The sequence below is a fragment of the Hibiscus syriacus genome, unplaced genomic scaffold, assembly GCF_006381635.1.
Source record: "Hibiscus syriacus cultivar Baekdansim isolate YM2019G1 unplaced genomic scaffold, ASM638163v2 tig00110865_pilon, whole genome shotgun sequence".
Taxonomy (NCBI): Eukaryota; Viridiplantae; Streptophyta; class Magnoliopsida; order Malvales; family Malvaceae; genus Hibiscus; species Hibiscus syriacus.
Genome location: NW_024062894.1, coordinates 450,145 through 463,640, shown reverse-complemented (window position 1 = coordinate 463,640; position 13,496 = coordinate 450,145). Strand labels below are relative to the sequence as shown.

The 13,496-nt window shown below is 35.2% G+C and overlaps 1 protein-coding gene across 2 annotated transcripts; it reads right to left on the bottom strand.

Annotated features, from left to right (window-relative positions):
* Nucleotides 1-2,066: 2,066 nt before the first annotated feature.
* On the bottom strand, nucleotides 2,067-3,740 carry LOC120143969 (SART-1 family protein DOT2-like). Of its 2 annotated transcripts, XM_039158155.1 has the most exons (3): nucleotides 3,185-3,423; nucleotides 2,441-2,823; nucleotides 2,067-2,183 (listed from the first exon to the last, which is right to left on the bottom strand). In XM_039158155.1, exons 2-3 carry the CDS (start codon nucleotides 2,789-2,791, stop codon nucleotides 2,082-2,084), a joined length of 453 nt encoding a protein of 150 aa, XP_039014086.1. In that variant the 5' UTR covers nucleotides 2,792-2,823; nucleotides 3,185-3,423; the 3' UTR covers nucleotides 2,067-2,081. The 2 variants fall into 2 exon arrangements, with proteins under 2 accessions (XP_039014086.1, XP_039014085.1); XM_039158154.1 differs by lacking the exon at nucleotides 2,067-2,183 and having other exon boundaries at nucleotides 2,752-2,823; nucleotides 3,185-3,740.
* Nucleotides 3,741-13,496: the final 9,756 nt, after the last annotated feature.

Genomic DNA, 13,496 nt, shown 5'->3' with positions numbered 1-13,496 from the left:
GCCGAAGACTGTCGACGCTAAGTGGGCTCATTTGGTGTGTGCCCTTTTAGTTCCATAAGTGTTCTTTGAGGATCCTGAAGGGAGTTAGGTATTGATTGTTCTAGGGTTCGTGAGAAGAGATGGAGAGGCAAGTGTTATGTTTGTAAAACTAGGAAGGGGTGAGTTGGAGTTTCATGTCACATGTGGATTGAACGAACATCTTTGCATTGAATATAAAAAAGGGAAGAAGGGTGCTGTTGGCAGGGTTTTGCAAATCTAGTTATGGAAAAAAGGTGCATTCTTTTAAGCTTTCTACATAATTTGGGTGATATTTTTTGTTCTCATTCATGGTTATTGAAGTTGTGTTATGTTAAAAAATCAATATTGAATATCAAATGTGAACCTGTAAGCAATGGCTTGTTGAAATTGTGTTTTTGATTATGGGGATTTTCCTGTGTTTGCAGCAACAAAGTTCAAGATCGTCGCAAGAGATTAGCACAAGTAATCAAATATTTGTTGAAACTCCGATCATAGGGTTTGTATGAGTTTTATTTTTAACCTCTGTTGGTGGCTTCTTTAGATCATCAACCTCAGGAATTTAGGGTTTCCTCTTGTCTGGAACTGTTTTTTTTTTTTTTTTGTATGCCGTGCTCTCCATTGTTGAGTAGTTCAAGACACAGTAATTTTGTTCTTGTACTAACTTGGGTTTCCCCTTTTTCCAGCACAGTTGCTTATTCAGGAATATATTCACCATCTTTTTACCAGTAAAAATCTTCCCATTTTTAACTTTATATCTCAAATAAAATTAAAGAAATTTACACAATGTAATTAATAATTAAATAAAACTTAATCAATATCTCAATAACACCTTTTTTTCATAAGAGGGATGCTTCCTAGATTGAATCGTCCTCCATATCCATTGAAACTTCATTAGTAACAAATATAACTCAAATGATCCATAGCATGGAGTTGGAATTAAAGGTTTTGAGAAATTCTCGACTACTAGTGTTTTTGTTAAATGGTTGGCTAAAAATAATACCTTGACCACCATGGCCGCCAGGGTATCGGCATCTGCCATCATCTTGATCTTTGATCATATGATCAATTCCAACGATGCATAAAAATTCCACTTCTGAGAAAAAGAAACCGAACCCATATCATGTTAATTAGCATTCCATCTTTGTTTCTTACTGGTCCAAATTTCAAGATTTAGGCTTCTTTGGTGTGCTTGAATCCCCTGACTCAGCCTTGCGCTTGATTCCCAAGAAATGCTCAACCTATATAGAATTGGAATGGTAAACAAAAATTAACCAAACAAAATAACTTGAAAGTAGCAAAAGTTCAATTCTTTGAAACACTGAGGAAAGCTTGACACCAAATTTGAGAATTATCCCCAGAATCCCCCATTAATGAAGAGTCATAGATACATGACTGGTTTTCATGTATCTTGTAAGGCAATGGTCAAACATGTACAAGGGTAAGAATTAACTTTCCTTTCTATCACCAATCATAGGTGTCAAGCTTCCTGGAAAATCCTTCTCAACAGTAGCAAAGCCGCTTGTAGGGTCAATAGTTTGCCTGAAATTATCACACAAGAAATGAGGAACAATTGCAACCTATTGAAAATGTAATGAACAAGCACTTAAATCAGTAAATGATACAAAAATGCAGTGGTAAGCCGTATCAACAGTAGCATAAAATGGTAAAACAAGCTTCATTTCCTGCAAGAACAAGTCCGGTTGATTTCAGACTAATAGCCAAGAGGTTGCAAACCCAGAATGAAGGATATATTACCAATGGAGTGGACCAAGTTGATTTCAGATGCCAATATCACTATACTATGGGCAAGAAAGAAGAAACTAGAGATTACATCCTAATTCCGAGTAGCAGACAAGATATGTGAACTTGTTTCAGTTCTTGAACTAAAATTTAATTTGAACCCAAGAAGCAGCGATCACAAATTAACCCGAATGTGAGACATACCCTGGTTTGACATGACCACTAAGGACAAGGTAGGGTGTTTTCAGCTTAGCTTGAGCTTCCCTCATCCTCTCTACCGAAAGTGAAGGTGTATCTGAATTTCTCATTTGCTTCAGCTTCAATTATTCCTGATATTGCTTCATCCGTTTTTCTAGCTTAATTTTGCCTGGCCCCTTGCCATGAAATTTATGAGAAAGCATCCGGAAGGCTCCCTTCGGAGTCATCTGGAGAAGACAAGGTCGTAATTTGTAAGCCCAAATGCATAGATGATAAGACATATTATTTTTAAATATATCAATATTGGACTTGTTCTAGATCAAAAATTTTGATACCAAAAACAGTACACTTCAGCATGCTATTAGCTTAAAGCATTTCTAATCCTTGACAGTTTTTTTTTTCTGTTATTTGTCATTAATATAATAGATTATACTCCCAAGACATAGACTTAATAAAGAAATATAGATCAGATTGAAGTCCTTACAATTCGACCAAATTCATCTGTCCTTTCAATGCGAATATCTTTAAATCTATCATTTTGACGGTTTTCGTCTACATTGCCAACAAGTTTGCTCTTTTTCTTGTCCATGTTCCGGCCACCCCATTCAATAGTTTCTTTAAGTGTTCCTCGATCTTTAAGTAGCTTCAGTGCACCTGATAATCCTTTGCCAACTGCAACTTCATGAATGGTTTCATCTGGAACGATCTCATCCTTATCCTCACTTGCAGGCTTTTCATCAACATTAGTATCAGCTACTTCCGACCATCCACCCACCTCTTTTTCTGCATTTTTTCTATCTTGTTCAGAAGCTCCCGGCACTTCATCCTCATCCATGAAAACATCTTCACTATCAGGCTTATGAGCTTCTGAACACCAAACCAACATTAAACGTTATTACCAGAAAGAAATTATGAGCATAAAGATAAAATTCTTTTTATTATTATTGAAGAAGGGATCAAGTTGGTTGGTCTAAGCATGTGTAGCCAAAAGAGAAAAGATGGAGGTTCAAAAAATAAGATAAAAACTAAGACAAAAATGCATGAGTGGTGTAAAATCTAGAACCTAAAACTTCCATGAGACCACCCCAGCACAGAAAACTGTGAGCATAAAATACATAATCCAGATTTTTAGCAGATGATACAGCATCTGGCAGTACACAGACATACAAAAAGGGTGCTTATGTTTAGAATAAGATCATAGTGACCAAAATTTTGAAAGACAGCAAACCTTCATCAAGCTGAAGACCCAAACAAACTCCTCCATCTCTGTGATTACAACCTTGTTTTCTTGTGCCTCTCCAGTGGAGGTGTTTTGATATCTGTAGTTTGATTGCTGGTGGCTTTGCTAGCAAGAAGCGCAATAGCTTGTGGACCTGATTTTTCTTCTTGCTTTTTAAGAGCTAACCTCCTTGCTTTTTCAAGCGATGTATAAAGATCCTCTTCATCATCAGCGAAAATTTGATTTTCATCTTCCTCGTGTTTTACTATAAGAGTTTGTTCAAGCGTCAGTAGCTTGGATGCCTCATCTGCTTTGGCATATGCTGCTTGGTAAGCATTATTTCTCTTTTCAGCCTCAGATTTGGCCTCCTCCTCTTTAATTGCTCGTCTTCTAGAGTCATTTCTAGACCCAAGATCTCCAGCACCAAGCCCAGCAGAGATGGCTTCTGCTTCAAGGGCATCTATATCCAACTTCTCTTTCTTCCGCAAAGCTTTCTTCTTTTTGGGCTTTTTAAACCGAAGCATTTCCTCTAGGGTGTAATAATCTGATGAAATCTTCGCAGCATTATTAAAATCTTCAACGTGGTTATTAGTGGGAACTCCTTGCAACCTTTTACGGAGATGCCAAACGAATAAAACAAAAATAAAAGGAGGGAACATCAACAGCATAAAAATGTTAAAATATGTTTCTAACAGCTCAAAAAGACCATTAAAAATGACTTCTTCTAATTTCCTTTCATCCAGAGTTACTCCCTGGAAATAAATAATAAGTAAAAACAGTCACCAATGACCGAATACCACTTTTCTTCCAATAAAAATACAAGGAAACTTTGAAAGACGGGATTTTAATTGAAATTTGAAAAGGAAAAGAAAGATTAAGCTTGAGGCAAATCTTATAAACAAACCTCATCTGTGGCTGGATGTCATATTGTGGCAGTAATTTTTTCTCCGAACCAGGCTCATCATTGAACCTAGCTTAATAGAATTCATATTAAAGGTGTCAAAACCATTTTTCAATTAAAATAATTATTTATTGTTTTAAAAATAGTTATGATTTTAATTTATAAAAATTGATGATTTGAAATTAATTTGGATGAAAATGGAAAAGAGTCGACATCAACCTTTAGATTAGGTAGATTAAATACCTAAAAATATATTTTAAAAATAATTTTAAGAAAAATCATTTTTAAAACAAAAAATTGGTCTGCGTTTACCAAAGATTCGATTTGAAAGGATTCAGGAGTCAATTACGCGTGGGAAAGGATTAACACCCCCACAACGCCCAAACTTGGTACTTTGACGTTTACATGTTGTCGTAAATGGTGGAAATTAGAAATCAAAAATGAAATTAAAATATGATCCATTTATTAAGAATGAAATAATTTGCTTCGAATTAATTATTTAAAAGAAAATTCTTTAACTTGATAAAAAATCCTGAAATTTGCAATCCTCCGTTGGGAAAGCTATTTCAACTATTTTTCATCGTTAAAGAATATTTCATCCTCATTGATTTAAAAAATGAATCAAATAAAAATTAAAAATGAATAATACAGCCTATACTGTAAAAACAACACATTATAAAATACTGAAAATATAATACACCCAAACATTTAGGACAAAAATACAAATATCCAAAATTACATTCTCAAAATCGAAATAATTAAAGATATATAAATTACAGTGACCAAATTAAACACGCATAAAATATTATGGCTAAAGAAGAAATAATAGTCTTTGGTGAGGACCGAACATGTAAATAAACTAAAACAAATAATATTATAACAACAAATTGACTAAAATAAAACGTATGTAAAATAAAAGGATCAAACGTGATAATATCCCATTTCATTTAATGACTAAAATAAATAAATTACAAAAGCGAGGGACCTAGAGTGTTATTTACCCTTAACCAAAAAATACGAAGAAACCCCCTGTTGAAACTACGTCGTTTTATTTAGGGTATATAAGCCCAACGATCGGCTTTTCTCCTTTCACTCTTTCATTTGATTCATTTCAGAAAACGGGAAAAGAGAAAGAGAGTCTCTCAAAACTCTCCCAACATTCCCCATGTCAGGGAAAAAGGCTTCACCGCCGGTTACGTCCCACGACGGTGCACGGTGATCAGAGCAACCTTGAAATCCTCAACGAAATCCTCTCAACTCCATCCATAAGGATTTATCCTCCCTATAGCCTAAAACTCACCTTAGCACAATAGATCCAACATTTTACCTTTCGAAACACAAAGGGGACGGTAGCCTTCAAACTTCCAGCCTCCTTTAAACTGAGGTAAGAGTTCTCGTTTAATCGAGGTAAGGGTTCTCATTTTTATATTTTGATGGTTCACTTTGGTGTTGTGGTTTTTCTCTGTCTCTTTTTTCCCTAATGTTTCACCCTTTCATTTATAGCTTCTTTCGATTGCCGAATGATGAGATATGGTGGTAGTAGGGTTATCGAATGATGAGATATGGTGGTTGTAGGGTTTCTTGAATTATTCGGTAGGCAAGAAAACTGAATTTCCAGGATTTTATTTGATTTAAAAGTAGGTTTAGAGGATTTATATTTGAGTGGGATTTGGTTGATGTTTGACAGGTGGATGATGATGAGGACTGTCAGTGGTGGCTCGATGGTTTGGCAATGGCTCGTCAGTGGCTCGGTAGCGGCTTATACGCCAGTTGGAGGAACGCGTGCCTCACACGAACCGGTGGAATGTTTGGATTCTGCTTTTTGGCGACGCTGGAAAGAATTTAGGATTAAAACCTAATTTTGTTTGTGGGTCAGTTCGGTTCCTCTCTGGGTCGGGTCGGATCCTGTAAACAAGTCAGGCTGTTGGGTTGGTATCTGCTGGTGGTCTTCATTGATTTGAGCTGATGTAATATGGGTCTTGCATGTAGTTAGGCTTTAGGTTGTAATTTGGCTCCGGGTGAAGGCCTACACAATATGTAAATAAAGTAATAATAATAAAAATAAAAAATAATATTTTTTCGACCCGAACAAAATCGGGTGTTTACAGCTACCCCTCTTTTCACATTCTTATGTTAATAAGAATAGGGCAAAGACGAAAAAGACAACTAGTTTTTGTCTGATTTTTTTTTGTGGTTTTGGAAACTTAATAGTGTTTGATTTGCGGGATGACACTCCTCGTACGTGATGAAGAGGTATGGCCGTCTAAGGGTGAGACGACTCTTACGTGATGAGGAGATCTGGTCAGGGGATGACACTGCTCATATAGGATGAGTTTTGCTCATCTAAGGGTGATAACACGGTTCCTACGTGATGAGGACGGCTGGTTATCTGGGGTTTACACGGCTCCTACGAGACGAAGAGGTTTGGTCAGGGGATGACACTGCTCATATGCGATGAATCTTGGCCATCTAAAGGTGAGAACACTGCTCATACTATGATGAATCTTGGTTATCCACTGTTGATATGGCTCCTACGTGATGAGGAAATCTGGTCGGGGATGACACTGCTCATACTTTGATGAATCTTGGACATCTAAGGGTGATAACACTGATCATACTATGATGAATCTTGGTTATCCAAGGTTAACACAGTTCCTACGTAATGAGGAAATCTGGTCGGGAATGACACTGCTCATACTATGATGAATCTTGGCCATCTAAGGGTGATAACACGGTTCCTACGTGATGATGATGGATGGTTATCTAGGGTGACACTGCTTATATGCAATGAGTTTTAGTCAGGGAATTTTGGTTTCAAAAGAAACCGATTCAGAGATGATGCTTCAAAAGAAGTTGTCTCAAAAGAGACAAAAAAAAAATTCCAAAGAAACAAACTCAAAAATTCTTTATGTCTCAAATTAGACAAAATTTGTTTTAAAAGAAAATTTTCTTAAGAGAGATAACATTTTGTTTCGAGACAAACAACATCAAAGTATACTGATAGTCTGCTTGTTCCTGCTAGTGGATGAAATGCCTTCAGAAGATCTGATAGTTCGCATCAGGGTGTTAAATCCCCAAAGATACCCCAATATTCGATGTTGAATCTCCAAAGATGCCTCAACATTTGATGTTGAATCTTCAAAGTTTCCCTCATTGTTCCTCATCTATTGCTTCAGCACTGATTCTAAGCATGAACTTTGTGTCTGAGAGCTACATGTCAAATTCCAAGATCCACGCTAGAGAGATTGTCTTGTTTGAAAAGTGTTTTTCTTCTTCTTTTATTTTCAAGATCTGAAAATATCAATTAGAAGAGTTTTGAAAAATGTTTAATCAAAGATTTTGAAAATGTTACACCTTTCTAGGATTTACAACTAATACAAATCATAAAACTAGAGTTCATTAGATATTAAAGAATTAATTACATTGTTAATCCTTCAATAAATTATAGCTATTTGACAAGTGTCAAAATCAAAACTATCTTTGGAGTATGGTTAAGGAAATGATAAAAAAGTCTCAGGTTATTTTTGGCCAATGATTTGGCCTTCTTGTTTCTTTGGTGCTCACTAATTTGATGGGGTAGCTTGTATGCTCCTCTACTGGAAGTGTTCTCCGACTCCCGGCTCTCATGGTCACACTCGGGTTATGTGATTCCTTATTAAGGGAGTTGTGCGATTACCTCTTATGCAACAGATGCACAATTTTTATATTTGATCCGCCTTTTCAGGTTTTCAACTCGAATCCTCCTTTGGTTTCAAGACGTTATTCAGAATTTACATCTTGAACCCCCTTGTTATTTTTCTCTATCATACATTAAAGATTTTAGAAAACCTTTTGCAAGTAAAGATTAATCCTGATGTGCGGGATGAAATATGAAGATAGTATCTTCTTTTTAGAAATCCATGTATGATTAGAATGGACTTTTAAGGCACGTAATGTAGGCCATGGTTCATGGTTATGAAAGAAAAGGATAAGAGGCCCAAACATGTGTTTCAGGCTAATTGAACCAAGGATCAATTCATTTTGATGTCTTTGATTTTGTCTTGCTCAACTTGAATCTACTCATATGTCTTTCTCTTAATGCTCTATGATCTTCGAGTGAAGTGATTCTGGAATAATTGTGCTTGATCAATCTCATAGTTTGATGCTTGATGCACCATTTGACTTTAGGGAATCTTTGCATGTGCTTCTTGTCCCTTTTTCTTTGTTTATTTTCTATTTGCTTCTTTTCTTTTTGATTTTTGTTCTTTGCTTTTCTCTCTGTTTTGATTTGATCTTTGCACTTGGGATTTGGTTCACCTTTCAGTATCTCCTCTGATTTGATGTCTTCACTAATGTGAGCAGATTTCGTCCATGTTGAGTTAATCGATCGACGGAATTAGCCAAGAGGAGGTGAATTGGCAATTAAAAATTCGGTGGAAGCTTTTGCAGAAAATTGAAAAGATTTGCACAGCGATTTAGAGTGGTTCGACTTTCTCAATCAAAGTCTACGTCCACTACCTTAGCTATCCACACTAAGGATTTTCCAACAAATTCACTAATTTTTCTTTCTTTGGCCAAGAGATAACCTTACAACACCCTCAAGAATATACCCCAATTCTTGAGAACACTATTTTCCCAAAGAGAAGATTACAAATTTGCAAACTTACAAGGAAAACCTCACAAGGTAAGATGTTTGCACAATTCTAAAACAAGAAAAGAACACTCAAAGATAATTACAAATGAGCACAAATGGTGTTCGTGAAAGCAAAATGAATATTGAAAGGAAAATTGGCTTGATTTGCACAAACTTGATGTTTGATGCTTTCTCTCTTGTTTCTCTATGATTTATAATTGATCAAGGGCTTCAGAACTTGTTTAAATACACCTTGAATCACTTCTGAACGTTGGGGATGATTAGTGAAGATCATATAGCCGTTTTAGTGTGAAAACAATTAATAAAATAGTTTGGAGCGTGGGGGGAATCGGTTCCCCCTCATAGGGAATCGGTTCCCTAAGTGTAAAATTCAAATATTTCGATCGTTGAACAGGGGGGAATCGGTACCCCCTATGGGAGAATCGGTTCCCTCCGAGTATTCTGGAAATCTCGGAGCCAAACCATTCAGGGGGAATCGGTACCCCCTTGGGGGGAATCGGTTCCCTCGAGCAATCTGGAATTTTTGGCTTTGAATGGTTCGAAATACTTTGAAAGATTATTTTGAAATTGTTTTAAGATTAAAACTTAATTTTATACTTAAGTAAGGATTAAAAATGATTTTTGAAATATTTTGAGTAATGTTTTGATATTCGAATAATTATATCGAATATACTTAGAATAATTATATCGAATATACTTAGAAAATCATTTTAGTAATTTTAAGATTTTGAAATCAAGTTTTGAAATTACTCCCCCTTACTTTAACACTTCTCCCATTTATCTTTTAAAAACACACTTAAAACACACTTCTCCCCTTTTTGTTAAATCAAAAAGATTCAAATAAACGTGAAAAATATGTAGTCAATTGATTAGGTATATGTATGCATAAGCTGCTAAGATCACAATCAAGAGAACCGTTAGCCATTAGTTCCATAATCAATATTCATAAACAATGTGATATGGTAAAATTGGTCATATTGTTAATAATGATGTAAATGAGCAATAATAAATAAATCACAACCAAATATATAAGTTCACACCATCCATAAATTCAGACATTCCAAATATTCAAAATGTTAAACAATAAGTTTGGAAAACAAAGTAAAACATTTAATCACATATCCGGATCAGGAGGAGGAAAAAACGAGCTCGCTAGCGGCCATTTCGTTAGTGAGGTCATTAATAGTGCGTTGGTTGCTTCATTATTTGCACGCATTTCCCGAAGAATTTCTAATTATTGAGCTCCCATTGTGGATAAATGGGATCAATAGAATTAAAGCGCGAATCCATCGCATATCGGTAATCAAATGTCTCCATAAAAGATTGAAAATATGGAGGCATTTGAGTCGATTGTTGTGCTTGCTCTTCGGGCTGCTCCTCGGCCTGCTCAGGTTTATCTTCAGCTTCATCGATGTCTCACATTAATTGCTCAAGCTCGAGATCTTCGTCATCTTCGGGTAGAGCTTGTGAAGAACTAGCTCCCGGAGTAGTTGCAGAAGATCGAACCCATTCCCTGGTTTCCTTATCCTTAATCCATCCCGCTCTCGTTAAGAAAAAAAGGTTAATTTGTTTCTTAAGAGGAAAAACGGCATCTAGACCGACTCTAAGCCCAGCTTTGGAAAACAGATTACTCAAAATACAACCGTAAACAAGAGATGAACAAAGTTTTTTATTAGGAACAAGATTTATGGTTTCAACAATTTCAGCAAAAATAATCTGAGGAAGGTTGATTTTAATATTGTTTTCGAAACAATGTAACCACCAAAGATCTAAGGCTCTAAGAGTATAATAACGACCTCCAGATGGTCGAAACCACCAAGAAATCATTAGATGAAGAAAACGTTCATGAAGGTCTAGGACACTTGCACTATCCCTTCTTTTATAACGAGATCCTAAAACCTGTTTTTCATTTGAAATTCCTTCATTATCTAATCCGAATGTATTGGCTATGTAAGTCGAGTCAATATATAAGAATTGTCCTAGAAGGTAGGAATGAATTCCTATGGTTTCGGTTTCAGTTTGGTCTTTAACACAAACGGCATTAGAATAGAAAATATGAACAAGTTGATGGTAAACAATGGGTTCAAGGTCAAAGAGTTTATCAAATTTCCACTCTTGTAAAAGAGGAAGATATTTAAAATTGATAGCTAACATAGCTTGACGAGAAGGAATACGTTCTTCCCAGATTTTGTAAGAGTCGAAATATTGATAATACCAAAAACGATGATTTCTAGGACCAGGATGATTGAAACACGAATTTTGGATAGTCAAATTAGGATCAATAGGATTAGGATTAGAAATTGGAATAGGTGGAGGATTTGGAGGTGGATTTGGTTGTCGGTGTGAACGACTAGATGAAGACCTAGCACGTTTAGGATTAGACATGGTGAAGGAAATCGGAATAGATTGGATAACCTGCAATTTTAAAAACAAATGTATGCAATTTAATTAATCCCAAAACTCAATTGAGTCCTCAATATTTCAAGGTTCTCTAAATCAATCCTAATGGGCAAAGTTTTTGAAAAACTTTTGAAAAATATGGTTTTGAGAAACAATATATGTATAGTTTTCATAACAACAATTTAATCAAAACACAATGATTTGAAAAACAACAATTTTTTTTTTTAATTTCGAAAATTTAAAACTTTTGGAAAAATTTTGTGTTTTTGATGAAATTAGTTGTAACATCTAGTTTTTAATCACTAAACAATCAATGCCCGATCACTATTTCAACCTAGAACTAATTAAAACTAATCCTATGTTCAAAATCAATGAAATAGAGAGTTTAGAAAAATTTACCTTGAAAGATGAAGATTGAGGGGATTTAAATTTGTTTGCACGATTTAATGATGATTGCAAGTTTAGGAGATGATATTTGAAGTGTTTTCCGATTAAAATCAATGATTTGAGGCAAGAATGGAGATTTGAGTGTTTGAGGGTGAGAAACGGTGGAATAGATTTTGGGGTTTTAGGGTTTTGGGGTGTTCTTGCCCGATTTTAACAGAACCCCAAGGGGGTATCGATTCCCCTGTGGGGGGAATCGGTTCCCCTTCAAAGGGGGAATCGGTTCCCTCATGGGGGGATCGATTCCCTCTGCACCAAAATGCTAAAATCCGACTTTTAAGCACATAAAATGCTAAATTAATCTTCTCTAGTGGTATAGGCAACTCATATATTGAAAAATAATTATGTTCAAACAATTAAATTAATCTTTAATCAATATTTGAACATAAAGTTAATTTTTCATCAAGAATCATAAACTCCCCCTAACTAATAGCAATGAATGCAATCAAAAATTACTATTATGAGCATTTTTCAGTATTTATTAAAAGTGCTTAATTATTTTAAACACTAAGTGAAGATAGGTCAGTTAAACCTAATTCTCTCCTAAGTGTCCAAAACCTTTCCTTATCTAAGGGTTTTGTAAAAATATCCGCTAATTGATGCAAAGTATCAACAAATTCTAGAATTACATCTTCCTTAGTGACATGGTCTCTAATGAAGTGATGTCTAATTTCAATGTGTTTAGTTCTAGAGTGTTGGATGGGATTTTTAGTGAGACAAATAGCACTAGTATTGTCACACTTGATAGGAATAGTACCTACTTCAATTCCATAATCAAAAAGTTGTTGTTTCATCCATAAAACTTGTGCACAACAACTATCGGCTGAAATATATTCCGCTTCAGTGGTAGATAATGCAACACAGTTTTGTTTCTTTAAAAACCAAGAAATCAGCATATTTCCAAGGAATTGGCAAGTACGGGAGGTGCTTTTCCTATCTATTTTACATCCTCCATAATCCGCATCAGAAAAAGCATTCAAGCTAAAGCTAGAGTCTCTAGGATATCAAAGTCCTAAACTAGGAGTGTCCTTAAGGTATCTAAAGATTCTCTTACCAGTTAGTAAATGTGATTCCTTAGGACATGATTGAAATCTAGCACATAAGCAAACACTAAACATAATGTCCGGTCTACTTACAGTTAGATAAAGCAAAGAGCCAATCATTGACCTATATAATTTAACATCTACACATTTACCTCCTTCATCTAAGTCAAGCTTTGTTGAAGAGCTCATTGGAGTGTCATGAGGTTTCCCATTTTCTAATCCAAACTTCTTGAGCATATCTTTGAGTACTTAGCTTGATTAATGAAGATGCCATCTTTTGTTTGCTTGATTTGGAAGTCCCAAGAAAAATGAGAGCCCCCATCATGCTCATCTCAAACTCACTTGCATTAGCTTAGAAAATTCTTGGCAAAGAACATCATTAGTAGAACCAATATATATCATCAACATAAATTTGAACTACTAATAAATCTTTACCTTTATGCTTTAAAAAACAATGTAGTGTCAACCTTTCCTTTTGAAAAACCTTTTTCAATTAAAAAATTTGACAATCTTTCATACCAAGCTCTAGGAGCTTGTTTTAAACCATAAAGAGCTTTTGTCAATTTAAGAACATGATCTGGAAATTTTGAATCTTTAAAACCTGGAGGTTGTTCCACATACACTTCTTCTTTTATAAAACCATTTAAAAATGCACTTTTAACATCCATTTGATATAATTTAAATTCATGAAAACCTATGCCCTCTTCTTGAGCATACCCTTGAGCAACAAGTCTAGCCTTGTTTCTCACTATTTACCACTCTCATCAATCTTATTCCTAATACCCATCTAGTACCTACAGTAGATTTATTACTAGGCCTTTCAACTGTACATACCTTTACTTCTCTCAATTTGATTTAACTCTTCTTGCATAGCCATAATCCAATGTTCTCATTCATGCT

Bases quoted from the DNA above. Each gene is read 5' to 3' on its own strand.
- LOC120143969 (XM_039158154.1), bottom strand. From the start codon at position 3,699: ATGCTTCGGTTTAAAAAGCCCAAAAAGAAGAAAGCTTTGCGGAAGAAA.